Raw genomic sequence first — 16,040 nt, forward strand, 5'->3', positions numbered from 1 at the left:
TAGAGAGACAGCCTAGAGAGAGGAAGTACACTACAAACAGACATGCTCGTTTCCAGGGGAGAGCAAACTCACCGTTCTCTAGTTTCACCTGCTCTGTCCGGCCCTGAACACTGAGCCCTCTGTCTGGCGAGAGAACCAGGTAATACTCTCCTTTCCCATTGAAGGTGTACCTTACATCATCAAACGTTAGAAAATGTGGGTCCCCTAGGACTGCACCTAGGAGGTGGAGAAAGAGGGAAAAAATAGGAGAAGAATCATTACAGGGAGAAATAGCAGATTAATACTTGTATATGTTGAAGAGACAACACAGCATAACAAGAGAAGAGGCGCTTATTAGGGAGAGACCAGACTGCGATAAGTACTCAATATACAGTAGATGGTTCTGTAACAACCAGACAGCATTCTATTCTACTGTAAACACCCATGAGTTCCTCACCAGCTGTAGGTGGTGTGTAGTGTCTACAGCCGCTGGAGGGTCTGTGTGTGAAGTACACCTGGCAGTGGTCAGACCACAGACAGCAGTAGTAGAATGTCAGGACGTCGTACATCCAGTGGGAAAGGCTGGGGATCCGAGGGGGGTCTCTGTAGGGAGGGGAGCCCCAGTCGTGGGCCCGATCTGGGGTGCTGCCTCCAATCGAGTCCCCGGTCAGAACCTGGGCCCCCGTGCTGTCATAGCAACACTGCTGTCCTGCTCTGTACACAGGGCTGGGGGATGGGAGAAATTGGCTGTTATTGATACAGTTGGTGTTTTCTACTGTTTGTTTGGTATACAAATTGTTGACTTAGGAAAGATCTGTACATGTTTTTTTTATAACAAAATATAACTTGATGTCAGTAGGTGTCAAATCAATACTTCTTCTGAATTCTCCCAAACTTAAGAGATGAGGTGGTCGTGTCGCCTACCTTGCCTGTACGGCTCGGACACAGTGCACAGATCCAGGGTGGTAGGTACATACACTCCCCTTCTCCATGTCACAGCCGTAGTCAGTCTGAAAAACCAGAGACATTCACTTTTAAAGTGCTGTAAGGATACAGTACCAGAGCCTCTAAAATCTAGCCTGAAGGTGGTCTTTGGTTGAGGGGTTATTGGTCCTCAAAGAACAAGAAATTCATACATGGAACCTGCCGGTGTCAGCACGGGCCTGGGCCAGGGTACAGGGACAGTCCACCACCTCCTCCAGGAAGTTAGGGAGACTCTTCTCCAGGACATCCCAGGCCAGGCACCTGTCCAGGGCCCAGGCTGCTGAGTCCTGCCTAAAGGCCTCCTCCAGGTGCCAGGCCAGGGCATGGGCCCCACTCCACACAGCCCTGACGTTCCTGAACACAGTTACAGGGTTTATAGACAGGGACGGTATATCTATGCACAATTCCAGGTATATAGTTAGTGAGAGAGGACTCTGAAGTCTGGGCCCTGGTTGAGTACGGTGCCAGGCCAGGGCAGGGGCCCCACTCCACACAGCCCTGATGTTTCTGGACAGGTTCAGAGGCATAGTTAGTATGTTTAAAGGGATAGTAAACTACCTGGACAGGTTCAGAGGCATAGTTAGTATGTTTAAAGGGATAGTACACTACCTGGACAGGTTCAGAGGCATAGTTAGTATGTTTAAAGGGATAGTACACTATCTGGACAGGTTCAGAGGCATAGTTAGTATGTTTAAAGGGATAGTACACTATCTGGACAGGTTCAGAGGCATAGTTAGTATGTTTAAAGGGATAGTACACTACCTGGACAGATTCAGAGGCATAGTTAGTATGTTTAAAGGGATAGTACACTACCTGGACAGGTTCAGAGGCATAGTTAGTATGTTTAAAGGGATAGTACACTACCTGGACAGGTTCAGAGGCATAGTTAGTATGTTTAAAGGGATAGTACACTATCTGGACAGGTTCAGAGGCATAGTTAGTATGTTTAAAGGGATAGTACACTATCTGGACAGATTCAGAGGCATAGTTAGTATGTTTAAAGGGATAGTACACTATCTGGACAGGTTCAGAGGCATAGTTGGTATGTTTAAAGGGATAGTACACTACCTGGACAGGTTCAGAGGCATAGTTAGTATGTTTAAAGGGATAGTACACTACCTGGACAGGTTCAGAGGCATATTTAGTATGTTTAAAGGGATAGTACACTATCTGGACAGATTCAGAGGCATAGTTAGTATGTTTAAAGGGATAGTACACTATCTGGACAGATTCAGAGGCATAGTTAGTATGTTTAAAGGGATAGTACACTACCTGGACAGGTTCAGAGGCATAGTTAGTATGTTTAAAGGGATAGTACACTACCTGGACAGGTTCAGAGGCATAGTTAGTATGTTTAAAGGGATAGTACACTATCTGGACAGGTTCAGAGGCATAGTTAGTATGTTTAAAGGGATAGTACACTATCTGGACAGATTCAGAGGCATAGTTAGTATGTTTAAAGGGATAGTACACTACCTGGACAGGTTCAGAGGCATAGTTAGTATGTTTAAAGGGATAGTACACTACCTGGACAGGTTCAGAGGCATAGTTAGTATGTTTAAAGGGATAGTACACTATCTGGACAGGTTCAGAGGCATAGTTAGTATGTTTAAAGGGATAGTACACTACCTGGACAGGTTCAGAGACATAGTTAGTATGTTTAAAGGGATAGTACACTATCTGGACAGGTTCAGAGGCATAGTTAGTATGTTTAAAGGGATAGTACACTACCTGGACAGGTTCAGAGGCATAGTTAGTATGTTTAAAGGGATAGTACACTACCTGGACAGGTTCAGAGGCATAGTTAGTATGTTTAAAGGGATAGTACACTATCTGGACAGGTTCAGAGGCATAGTTAGTATGTTTAAAGGGATAGTACACTACCTGGACAGGTTCAGAGACATAGTTAGTATGTTTAAAGGGATAGTACACTATCTGGACAGGTTCAGAGGCATAGTTAGTATGTTTAAAGGGATAGTACACTACCTGGACAGGTTCAGAGGCATAGTTAGTATGTTTAAAGGGATAGTACACTATCTGGACAGGTTCAGAGGCATAGTTAGTATGTTTAAAGGGATAGTACACTATCTGGACAGGTTCAGAGGCATAGTTAGTATGTTTAAAGGGATAGTACACTACCTGGACAGGTTCAGAGGCATAGTTAGTATGTTTAAAGGGATAGTACACTACCTGGACAGGTTCAGAGGCATTGTTAGTATGTTTAAAGGGATAGTACACTACCTGGACAGGTTCAGAGGCATAGTTAGTATGTTTAAAGGGATAGTACACTATCTGGACAGGTTCAGAGGCATAGTTAGTATGTTTAAAGGGATAGTACACTACCTGGACAGGTTCAGAGGCATAGTTAGTATGTTTAAAGGGATAGTACACTATCTGGACAGGTTCAGAGGCATAGTTAGTATGTTTAAAGGGATAGTACACTACCTGGACAGGTTCAGAGGCATAGTTAGTATGTTTAAAGGGATAGTACACTACCTGGACAGGTTCAGAGGCATAGTTAGTATGTTTAAAGGGATAGTACACTATCTGGACAGGTTCAGAGGCATAGTTAGTATGTTTAAAGGGATAGTACACTACCTGGACAGGTTCAGAGACATAGTTAGTATGTTTAAAGGGATAGTACACTATCTGGACAGGTTCAGAGGCATAGTTAGTATGTTTAAAGGGATAGTACACTACCTGGACAGGTTCAGAGGCATAGTTAGTATGTTTAAAGGGATAGTACACTATCTGGACAGGTTCAGAGGCATAGTTAGTATGTTTAAAGGGATAGTACACTATCTGGACAGGTTCAGAGGCATAGTTAGTATGTTTAAAGGGATAGTACACTACCTGGACAGGTTCAGAGGCATAGTTAGTATGTTTAACGGGATAGTACACTACCTGGACAGGTTCAGAGGCATTGTTAGTATTTTTAAAGGGATAGTACACTACCTGGACAGGTTCAGAGGCATAGTTAGTATGTTTAAAGGGATAGTACACTATCTGGACAGGTTCAGAGGCATAGTTAGTATGTTTAAAGGGATAGTACACTATCTGGACAGATTCAGAGGCATAGTTAGTATGTTTAAAGGGATAGTACACTATCTGGACAGGTTCAGAGGCATAGTTAGTATGTTTAAAGGGATAGTACACTACCTGGACAGGTTCAGAGGCATAGTTAGTATGTTTAAAGGGATAGTACACTATCTGGACAGATTCAGAGGCATAGTTAGTATGTTTAAAGGGATAGTACACTATCTGGACAGGTTCAGAGGCATAGTTAGTATGTTTAAAGGGATAGTACACTATCTGGACAGGTTCAGAGGCATAGTTAGTATGTTTAAAGGGATAGTACACTACCTGGACAGGTTCAGAGGCATAGTTAGTATGTTTAAAGGGATAGTACACTACCTGGACAGGTTCAGAGGCATAGTTAGTATGTTTAAAGGGATAGTACACTATCTGGACAGGTTCAGAGGCATAGTTAGTATGTTTAAAGGGATAGTACACTACCTGGACAGGTTCAGAGGCATAGTTAGTATGTTTAAAGGGATAGTACACTATCTGGACAGGTTCAGAGGCATAGTTAGTATGTTTAAAGGGATAGTACACTATCTGGACAGGTTCAGAGGCATAGTTAGTATGTTTAAAGGGATAGTACACTATCTGGGCAGGTTCAGAGGCATAGTTAGTATGTTTAAAGGGATAGTACACTACCTGGACAGGTTCAGAGGCATAGTTAGTATGTTTAAAGGGATAGTACACTACCTGGACAGGTTCAGAGGCATAGTTAGTATGTTTAAAGGGATAGTACACTACCTGGACAGGTTCAGAGGCATAGTTAGTATGTTTAAAGGGATAGTACACTACCTGGACAGATTCAGAGGCATAGTTAGTATGTTTAAAGGGATAGTACACTATCTGGACAGGTTCAGAGGCATAGTTAGTATGTTTAAAGGGATAGTACACTACCTGGACAGGTTCAGAGGCATAGTTAGTATGTTTAAAGGGATAGTACACTATCTGGACAGGTTCAGAGGCATAGTTAGTATGTTTAAAGGGATAGTACACTATCTGGACAGGTTCAGAGGCATAGTTAGTATGTTTAAAGGGATAGTACACTATCTGGACAGGTTCAGAGGCATAGTTAGTATGTTTAAAGGGATAGTACACTATCTGGACAGGTTCAGAGGCATAGTTAGTATGTTTAAAGGGATAGTACACTATCTGGACAGGTTCAGAGGCATAGTTAGTATGTTTAAAGGGATAGTACACTACCTGGACAGGTTCAGAGGCATAGTTAGTATGTTTAAAGGGATAGTACACTACCTGGACAGGTTCAGAGGCATAGTTAGTATGTTTAAAGGGATAGTACACTACCTGGACAGGTTCAGAGGCATAGTTAGTATGTTTAAAGGGATAGTACACTACCTGGACAGGTTCAGAGGCATAGTTAGTATGTTTAAAGGGATAATACACTACCTGGACAGGTTCAGAGGCATAGTTAGTATGTTTAAAGGGATAGTACACTACCTGGACAGGTTCAGAGGCATAGTTAGTATGTTTAAAGGGATAGTACACTATCTGGACAGGTTCATAGGCATAGTTAGTATGGTTAAAGGGATAGTACACTACCTGGACAGGTTCAGAGGCATAGTTAGTATGTTTAAAGGGATAGTACACTATCTGGACAGGTTCAGAGGCATAGTTAGTATGTTTAAAGGGATAGTACACTACCTGGACAGGTTCAGAGGCATAGTTAGTATGTTTAAAGGGATAGTACACTACCTGGACAGGTTCAGAGGCATAGTTAGTATGTTAACAGGCAGTTAACCCACTGTTCCTAGGCCATCATTGAAAATAAGAATTTGTTCTTAACTGACTTGCCTAGTTAAATAAAGGTTAAAAAATTAAATACATTAAAAAAAATGTAAAAATGCCATTGGCTGTTGGTTAGCTCTATGGTGAAAGAGGTTTCTGATCAACTCCACCAACGACAGAGTGGAGCAGAGACCAGGCTTTGTGGAATTCATCAGCTTCATCGATTCGCCCAGGGTAAATACTTCAACAGAATGTACATTATGAAACGTTTACCATGTACCTGTTTGTCCGTGCCAGGAGTGCACATTTTTTCTCTACCCCTGCTTTAACTCATCAAGGATTATGGGATAATTAGATAAATCAGGTGTGCTTGCTCTGGCTCTGGGCAAAAAAAAAGATGCTATCCTCTGCAAGTACTCTTCCGTGTGCAGCACAGCACGTTCCATACCTGGCTCCATCGGAGTAGATACTGGAGCTCACTCTGACACTCCCCACCTCCCAGTCAGAGTAGGGCTTCTCGGAGGACTTGGGGGTGAAGCTGAAACTGCCGCTGTTGGCTAGGCCTTTTCCGAGAGAGTATAAGTAGGTCCATTCTGCCCTCAGGGGGGGCAACTCTTCCTCCCATGTAGTATCAGTAGTAGAGGTATTGACCTCTCTGTACCCCCATAGTTCTATGTTGACTCTGTCCGTGTTTCCAATCAGAGAAGGGTTCCATGTCATCCTCAGTGTTCCAGCTGTGTTGGGGGTGCCGTAGTATTGCCACTGTGTTGAATTCACCAGCGTCACTTTAAATGCAGCGTCCATTTTACTTGGGTGGACTGATAGAAAAAGCAGAATAGAGAAGGTGTGAGAAAATTCTTAAATTGCAACTCTGTGAGAGGAAATTATATTATGTTGCAACTCTGTAGCTGCAAGAAAAATATTAATCCTTGGAAACGTTGAAAACTTGACACAACTTGCACATGGGAGTTTCAGATTATGTGAAATAACATAGTTTCAAAGCTCTGGAGTTATTTACATCTTATCTGAATATCTTATCCTGTCTTTAATCTTATCCTGATAAGTGCAATGAACTTTGGTTCACTGTATACATTTCATCCTCAATACAGAGTCCATCTTTTTAGACAGCATTTACTAAAGATTAACGAGAGTTATAAAAATAAAACAAAACCTGTGTATACCTTTACCATAACTGTAGTGTTGTCAAACGGCAACTCTTACCGGACAGGTATTCTCCAGAACTGTTGAAGTTCTGTCCATCTGTAGAGACGTCAAAGGGAAGCCAGCCACTCTGGAACAGTAAGGGAGAGACACAGTAACCTCTGCCTTCTCCGTCTGTGTAGCCCACTGTCTCTATCTCACCCCTGAACCTGCAACACAACATGGTTACTGTTGGGATTCATCCCTGGACCTGCAACACAACATGGTTACTGTTAGGATTCACCCCTGATCCTGCAACACAACAACATGGTTACTGTTGGGATTGATCCCTGATCCAGTAAGGAAGGATGAGGTTGCCCCTGGTAGAAACTGATTTACAGTAAGGAAGGATGAGGTTTCCCCTGGTAGAAACTGATTTACAGTAAGGAAGGATGAGGTTGCCCCTGGTAGAAACTGATTTACAGTAAGGAAGGATGAGGTTGCCCCTGGTAGAAACTGATTTACAGTAAGGAAGGATGAGGTTGCCCCTGGTAGAAACTGATTTACAGTAAGGAAGGATGAGGTTTCCCCTGGTAGAAACTGATTTACAGTAAGGAAGGATGAGGTTGCCCCTGGTAGAAACTGATTCAATGTAAGGAAGGATGAGGTTGCCCCTGGTAGAAACTGATTTAAAGTAAGGAAGGTTGAGGTTGCCCCTGGTAGAAACTGATTTACAGTAAGGAAGGTTGAGGTTGCCCCTGGTAGAAACTGATTTACAGTAAGGAAGGATGAGGTTGCCCCTGGTAGAAACTGATTTACAGTAAGGAAGGATGAGGTTGTCCCTGGTAGAAACTGATTTACAGTAAGGATGGATGAGGTTGCCCCTGGTAGAAACTGATTTACAGTAAGGAAGGATGAGGTTTCCCCTGGTATAAACTGATTTACAGTAAGGAAGGATGAGGTTGCCCCTGGTAGAAACTGATTTAAAGTAAGGAAGGATGAGGTTGCCCATGGTAGAAACTGATTTACAGTAAGGAAGGTTGAGGTTGCCCCTGGTAGAAACTGATTTACAGTAAGGAAGGATGAGGTTGCCCCTGGTAGAAACTGATTTACAGTAAGGAAGGATTAGGTTGTCCCTGGTAGAAACGTATTTACAGTAAGGAAGGATGAGGTTGCCCCTGGTAGAAACTGATTTAACGTAAGGAAGGATGAGGTTGCCCCTGGTAGAAACTGATTTACAGTAAGGAAGGATGAGGTTGCCCCTGGTAGAAACTGATTTACAGTAAGGAAGGATGAGGTTGTCCCTGGTAGAAACTGATTTACAGTAAGGAAGGATGAGGTTGCCCCTGGTAGAAACTGATTTAAAGTAAGGAAGGATGAGGTTGCCCCTGGTAGAAACTGAGTTACAGTAAGGAAGGATGAGGTTGCCCCTGGTAGAAACTGATTTAAAGTAAGAAAGGATGAGGTTGCCCCTGGTAGAAACTGATTTAAATTAAGGAAGGATGAGGTTGCCCCTGGTAGAAACTGATTTACAGTAAGGAAGGATGAGGTTGCCCCTGGTTGAAACTGATTTACAGTAAGGAAGGATGAGGTTGCCCCTGGTAGAAACTGATTTACAGTAAGGAAGGATGAGGTTGCCCCTGGTAGAAACTGATTTACAGTAAGGAAGGATGAGGTTGTCCCTGGTAGAAACTGATTTACAGTAAGGAAGGATGAGGTTGCCCCTGGTAGAAACTGATTTAAAGTAAGGAAGGATGAGGTTGCCTCTGGTAGAAACTGATTTACAGTAAGGAAGGATGAGGTTGCCCCTGGTAGAAACTGATTTAAAGTAAGGAAGGATGAGGTTGCCTCTGGTAGAAACTGAGTTACAGTAAGGAAGGATGAGGTTGCCCCTGGTAGAAACTGATTTACAGTAAGGAAGGATGAGGTTGCCCCTGGTAGAAACTGATTTACAGTAAGGAAGGATTAGGTTGTCCCTGGTAGAAACGTATTTACAGTAAGGAAGGATGAGGTTGCCCCTGGTAGAAACTGATTTAACGTAAGGAAGGATGAGGTTGCCCCTGGTAGAAACTGATTTACAGTAAGGAAGGATGAGGTTGCCCCTGGTAGAAACTGATTTACAGTAAGGAAGGATGAGGTTGTCCCTGGTAGAAACTGATTTACAGTAAGGAAGGATGAGGTTGCCCCTGGTAGAAACTGATTTAAAGTAAGGAAGGATGAGGTTGCCCCTGGTAGAAACTGAGTTACAGTAAGGAAGGATGAGGTTGCCCCTGGTAGAAACTGATTTAAAGTAAGAAAGGATGAGGTTGCCCCTGGTAGAAACTGATTTAAATTAAGGAAGGATGAGGTTGCCCCTGGTAGAAACTGATTTACAGTAAGGAAGGATGAGGTTGCCCCTGGTTGAAACTGATTTACAGTAAGGAAGGATGAGGTTGCCCCTGGTAGAAACTGATTTACAGTAAGGAAGGATGAGGTTGCCCCTGGTAGAAACTGATTTACAGTAAGGAAGGATGAGGTTGTCCCTGGTAGAAACTGATTTACAGTAAGGAAGGATGAGGTTGCCCCTGGTAGAAACTGATTTAAAGTAAGGAAGGATGAGGTTGCCTCTGGTAGAAACTGATTTACAGTAAGGAAGGATGAGGTTGCCCCTGGTAGAAACTGATTTAAAGTAAGGAAGGATGAGGTTGCCTCTGGTAGAAACTGAGTTACAGTAAGGAAGGATGAGGTTGCCCCTGGTAGAAACTGATTTAAAGTAAGGAAGGATGAGGTTGCCCCTGGTAGAGGTTGCCCCTGGTAGAAACTGATTTAAAGTAAGGAAGGATGAGGTTGCCCCTGGTAGAAACTGATTTACAGTAAGGAAGGATGAGGTTGCCCCTGGTAGAAACTGATTTAAAGTAAGGAAGGATGAGGTTGCCCCTGGTAGAAACTGATTTACAGTAAGGAAGGATGAGGTTGCCCCTGGTGGAAACTGATTTACAGTAAGGAAGGATGAGGTTGCCCCTGGTGGAAACTGATTTACAGTAAGGAAGGATGAGGTTGCCCCTGGTAGAAACTGATTTACAGTAAGGAGGGATGAGGTTGCCCCTGGTGGAAACTGATTTACAGTAAGGAAGGATGAGGTTGCCCCTGGTGGAAACTGATTTACAGTAAGGAAGGATGAGGTTGCCCCTGGTGGAAACTGATTTACAGTAAGGAAGGATGAGGTTGCCCCTGGTAGAAACTGATTTACAGTAAGGAGGGATGAGGTTGCACATGGTAGAAACTGATTTACAGTAAGGAAGGATGAGGTTGCACATGGTAGAAACTGATTTACAGTAAGGAGGGATGAGGTTGCACATGGTAGAAACTGATTTACAGTAAGGAAGGATGAGGTTGCCCCTGGTAGAAACTGATTTACAGTAAGGAAGGATGAGGTTGCCCCTGGTAGAAACTGATTTACAGTAAGGAAGGATGAGGTTGCCCCTGGTAGAAACTGATTTAAAGTAAGGAAGGATGAGGTTGCCCCTGGTAGAAACTGAGTTACAGTAAGGAAGGATGAGGTTGCCCCTGGTAGAAACTGATTTAAAGTAAGAAAGGATGAGGTTGCCCCTGGTAGAAACTGATTTAAATTAAGGAAGGATGAGGTTGCCCCTGGTAGAAACTGATTTACAGTAAGGAAGGATGAGGTTGCCCCTGGTTGAAACTGATTTACAGTAAGGAAGGATGAGGTTGCCCCTGGTAGAAACTGATTTACAGTAAGGAAGGATGAGGTTGCCCCTGGTAGAAACTGATTTACAGTAAGGAAGGATGAGGTTGTCCCTGGTAGAAACTGATTTACAGTAAGGAAGGATGAGGTTGCCCCTGGTAGAAACTGATTTAAAGTAAGGAAGGATGAGGTTGCCTCTGGTAGAAACTGATTTACAGTAAGGAAGGATGAGGTTGTCCCTGGTAGAAACTGATTTACAGTAAGGAAGGATGAGGTTGCCCCTGGTAGAAACTGATTTAAAGTAAGGAAGGATGAGGTTGCCTCTGGTAGAAACTGAGTTACAGTAAGGAAGGATGAGGTTGCCCCTGGTAGAAACTGATTTAAAGTAAGGAAGGATGAGGTTGCCCCTGGTAGAAACTGATTTACAGTAAGGAAGGATGAGGTTGCCCCTGGTAGAAACTGATTTAAAGTAAGGAAGGATGAGGTTGCCCCTGGTAGAAACTGATTTACAGTAAGGAAGGATGAGGTTGCCCCTGGTAGAAACTGATTTAAAGTAAGGAAGGATGAGGTTGCCCCTGGTAGAAACTGATTTACAGTAAGGAAGGATGAGGTTGCCCCTGGTGGAAACTGATTTACAGTAAGGAAGGATGAGGTTGCCCCTGGTAGAAACTGATTTACAGTAAGGAAGGATGAGGTTGCCCCTGGTAGAAACTGATTTAAAGTAAGGAAGGATGAGGTTGCCCCTGGTAGAAACTGATTTACAGTAAGGAAGGATGAGGTTGCCCCTGGTGGAAACTGATTTACAGTAAGGAAGGATGAGGTTGCCCCTGGTGGAAACTGATTTACAGTAAGGAAGGATGAGGTTGCCCCTGGTAGAAACTGATTTACAGTAAGGAAGGATGAGGTTGCCCCTGGTGGAAACTGATTTACAGTAAGGAAGGATGAGGTTGCCCCTGGTAGAAACGGATTTACAGTAAGGAAGGATGAGGTTGCACATGGTAGAAACTGATTTAAAGTAATGTCAGTTTTCACTTCATCCTAATGGTTAAAGTTAGGAGTTGGAGAAGATAAGCTGTTTACACACTAAACTAATCTTGTAAGATATTGATGTTATAGGGTCCAACCACAGAGCTGAGTTAAAGATGTAAGACCCCAGGGTTAACCCATGATGTATCTCAAACATGTCCATGTGTTACAAAGATCACTACAGCGAGACGCTACATAGATGTTTACCTCCCACAATTATCTCAAGACCAGACCGCTCTGTTGTTGTGTAAGAGAGTGTGTGTGTGTGTGTGTGTGTGTGTGTGTGTGTGTGTGTGTGTGTGTGTGTGTGTGTGTGTGTGTGTGTGTGTGTGTGTGTGTGTGTGTGTGTGTGTGTGTGTGTGTGTGTGTGTGTGTGTGTGTGTGTGTGTGTGACCCACACCAACCTGCAGGTGAGCTGCTCTTGCTTGCTTGGATAGAAGGTGGCATTGAGGATAGAGAAGACACTTCCACCCATCATAGTTCCTGAGTAAGGGGAGATCTGGAGACAGTACTGTCTGTAGTCTCCACAGCAGGTCAGAAGGGACACACATGTAGCGTGACATGAACACGTCCCCCATGTTTCACCACACTGTCCATCACATGATTGACCTGAAGAAAGATACATCTTCTTATCTTACTCAAAGATAACTATTTTGTTTTCTGATTATTTTTTTTTCACATACAAAACTATGGTAACAATTACAGTAGTTGGTATCGTAATCTTATTCATCTTGGTTAACCCAGAACTAAAACTTTGAGAAATTTGGTCAGCTGTGTGAGTTCTTATAAGCAAAAAACAATAAAAGGACACTCTAAAATGTGCAGTTTTGACACACAACAATGCCACAGATGTCTCAAGTTGAGGGAGCGTGCAATTGGATTGTCCCCCAGAGCTGTTGCCAGAGAATTTTATGCTAATTTCTCCGCCTTCAAAGTCAGTTTAGAGAATTCGGCAGTACGTCTAACCTGCCTCACAACCGCAGACAATGTGTATGGCGTCGTGTGGGTGAGCGGTTTGCTGATGTCAACGTTGTGAACAGACTGCCCCATGGTGGCGGTGGGGTTATTGTATGGGCAGGCATAAGCTACGGACAACAAACACAATTGCATTTTATCAATGGCAATTTGAAATATTGTGACCAAATCCCGAGGCCCATTGTGAGGCCCATTTTTTTTAAGGTATTTGTGATCAACAGATGCATATCTGTATTCCCAGTCAGTGAAATCTATAGCTTAGGGCCTAATGAATTGATTTAAATTGACTGATTTCCTCATATGAACTCAGTAAAATCTTTGAAATTGTTGTGTTTATATTTTTGTTCTGTATATTTTCAGGTAATTATAAATAATATGTTTCTGGACTAGTAAATGATATGTTAAAAATGGATTGTAATGACACTCGCATACACAACAGGCTTTATGGTAAATGAACAATCTATGCAGTGTTCATATGCAAAATAATACAATAGTAAGACAATAGCCCTATCTGATACTGTTCAATAAGTAGTTCTGTTATCTCTTGAACATAAATGCATGAAGTGCTCTGGTAATGAATCTACTGTTTAGAATTACATTCACAACACTGTTATTGACAATCCAGATTTGTTGGACTCTGTACTTGCCTTACGAGCATTTAAACCAGCAATAATCTCAATAACTTGACAGAATTAAATGAATTCTTAAACTGTTTTTACATCTTTAACTTGAAAAATGGTAACTTACCAGTAATTTCAGAAATGCATACAACTGCTAAGAGCAAGATGCTCTGTCTCCACTTGAACCTCATAGTAGACTGCTGTTCTACATTCTTTCCTGTGCATTCATTTTTATCAGCACACTGTTATGCCGATGTGGCATTCAACAAGTTCTGCAGTTGCGGTTGTTGTGAAAGTAACAAAGGTCTTTCCGATAATGAATATTTCGCTCCAGGCAAGTGAGTCACGCACTGTTATTATTTAACAGAATATGGCACCGACACATTTTCACTTCTAGTAGAGAAGTGATTCGCTGTTTCAGAGAATAGCATTTTGCAGAAAAGATCAATATACGTTATATTTAAATAGATTAAGGAGCCGTTGAATGTCAGTTCGATAACTTTATACCTTTTTCCTGCAACATTTTAAAGCTTTCAACAGTCTCGTTCAATAAACTAAAACGCACGCATGCGCAATCACACATTTTTACAGCCCCTTAATCTAGCGGGTTAGCCAAATGCCTCTTAAAATATATTGAAATATTTGTTTTTGGTCATTTTCTAGTATTATGTTGTTGGGACTCCGATATTGGCTGTCGCTGAGACGAGTCATTTATTTATACATGTACGTCCTGGATTTCTCGTCGTGCATGATGATGTCGCGAAACAAAATGCTAGAACTTGCTAAAACAGTTTCAGGCTATTTATGTGGCTAACCAGCTACTGTAGCTTACAAAAAAATATATATTTTGTACAGGATTATCGCTTCATTAGTTTGCTTTTTGTTTTTGAAATGGATGAAAAAGAGGAGGTATTGCACGGATTTGAAAAGACTATGGCAAAACAGCTCTCATCACTGCTACGGCAGCTACCCAAACGAATATAAGAAATTAAAATGCGCTACGTTAGCGAGCTATTCTTCTTTTGTGATATAGCGGTCCGCAAACAATCGTTTAAATGTCGCCACCTACTGTGCTGGAATGTACGATCAATCAGGATCTTCCCAATTCTGTACAACCATGAAAATTAAATTGAATAAATCTCTACTAACTATTACCACACCCAAAACCCCTTCCCCAACCCCATAAAACTGTACATATGTCATGCTGTAACCGGTAGTGATTGGGAGTCCCATAGGGTGGTGCACAATTGGCCCAGCTTTGGCCGGGGTAGGCTGTCATTGTAAATAAGAATTTGTTGTTAACTGACTTGCCTAGTTAAATAAGTAAAAAATGTACCCCCAAATATGTCTTTTGCCTTCTCCACAATAACCTTCAACCTGACATTTCTGCTTTCCACAACCCGAGTCGTATTGATAACCTTACCAATAAAAGCTATGAAGTCAACTTTATTCATTATCAAAGTGACCTTTGACACCACACATCCATGAGCGCAAGATTTCTGAACAGACCGTGAAACCATCCCCTGACCATCAGCAACACCAGCCCTGACATTAGATCCACTTACTAACGGATCAGCCATGGAAGCTCCATCACTGTAGTTGTAATCTGTTTTACAGCCTCTGCATACGATACAATACTTTTAAACAGGTCAACATTCAGAAGGCCGCTGGGCCAGACTGATTACCAGGACGTGTGCTGACCGACTGACAGGTGTCGTCACTGACATTTTTGACATGTCCTTGATTGAGTCTGTAATACCAACATGTTTCAAGCAGACCACCATAGTCCCTGTGCCCAAGAACACTAAGGTAAACTGCCTAAATGACTACAGACCCATAGCAGTCACGTCTGTACCCATGAAGTGCTTCTGTACAGCACTTTGAGATATCAGCTGATGTACGAAGGGCTATATAAATACATTTGATTTGATTTGATTTGAATGCCTAATAATGGCTCACCATTACCATTACCATTATCCATTATAGAGCCACTCCAATTTGCATACCGCTCAAACAGATCCACAGGTGATGCAATCTCTATTGCACTCCACGCTGCCTTTTCCCACCTGGACAAAAATAACACCTACATGAGAATGCTATTCATTGATTACAGCTAACACCATAGTACCCTCAAAGCTCATCACTAAGCTAAGCATCCTGGGACTAAACACCTCCCTCTGCAACTGGATGCTGGACTTCCTGACGGGCCGCCACCAGGTGGTGAGGGTAGGTAGCATCACATCTGCCACGCTGATCCTCAACACTGGAGCCCCTCAGGGGTGCGTGCTCAGTCCCCTACTGTACTCCCTGTTCACTCATGACTGCATGGCCAGGCACGACTCCAACATCATCATTAAGTTTGCAGACGACAACAGTGATAGGCCTGATCACCGACAACGACAAGACAGCCTATAGGGAGGAGGTCAGAGACCTGGCTGGGTGGTGCCAGGATAACAACCTCTCCCTCAACGTAATCAAGACAAAGGAGATCATTGTGGACTACAGTGATTAACTGAGCTAAATGACTATCGCCCCCGTAGCACTTACTTCCTTCATCATGAAGTGCTTTGAGAGACTAGTCAAGGATCATATCACCTCCACCCTACCTGACACCCTAGACCCACTCCAATTTGCTTACCGCCCCAATAGGTCCACAGACGACGCAATCGCAATCACTCTGCCCTAACCCATCTGGACAAGAGGAATAACTATGCAAGAATGCTGTTCATCAACTACAGCTCAGCATTTAACACCATAGTACCCTCCAAAATCGTCATTAAGCTCGAGACCCTGGGTCTCAACCCCTC

The 16,040-nt window shown here is 42.8% G+C and overlaps 1 protein-coding gene across 1 annotated transcript in view; it reads right to left on the minus strand.

Moving 5' to 3' along the window:
- The window catches only part of LOC118358571 (sushi domain-containing protein 2-like), a gene marked incomplete at its 3' end in the record, with an annotated part of 40,914 nt that extends 26,685 nt beyond the window's left edge, over nucleotides 1-14,229 (minus strand). Inside the window, exons 1-8 of the mRNA XM_035736529.2 lie at nucleotides 13,361-14,229; nucleotides 12,043-12,247; nucleotides 7,009-7,157; nucleotides 6,236-6,605; nucleotides 1,116-1,317; nucleotides 904-989; nucleotides 437-705; nucleotides 73-216 (exon numbers count right to left, since the gene is read on the minus strand). Coding sequence (XP_035592422.2) covers nucleotides 73-216; nucleotides 437-705; nucleotides 904-989; nucleotides 1,116-1,317; nucleotides 6,236-6,605; nucleotides 7,009-7,157; nucleotides 12,043-12,247; nucleotides 13,361-13,424 — 1,489 coding nt within the window. The remainder of the gene's footprint in view (nucleotides 1-72; nucleotides 217-436; nucleotides 706-903; nucleotides 990-1,115; nucleotides 1,318-6,235; nucleotides 6,606-7,008; nucleotides 7,158-12,042; nucleotides 12,248-13,360) is intronic.
- Between the last annotated feature and the right edge of the window lie 1,811 nt (nucleotides 14,230-16,040).

This window comes from Oncorhynchus keta, chromosome 25, assembly GCF_023373465.1.
Source record: "Oncorhynchus keta strain PuntledgeMale-10-30-2019 chromosome 25, Oket_V2, whole genome shotgun sequence".
Classification (NCBI taxonomy): domain Eukaryota; kingdom Metazoa; phylum Chordata; class Actinopteri; order Salmoniformes; family Salmonidae; genus Oncorhynchus; species Oncorhynchus keta.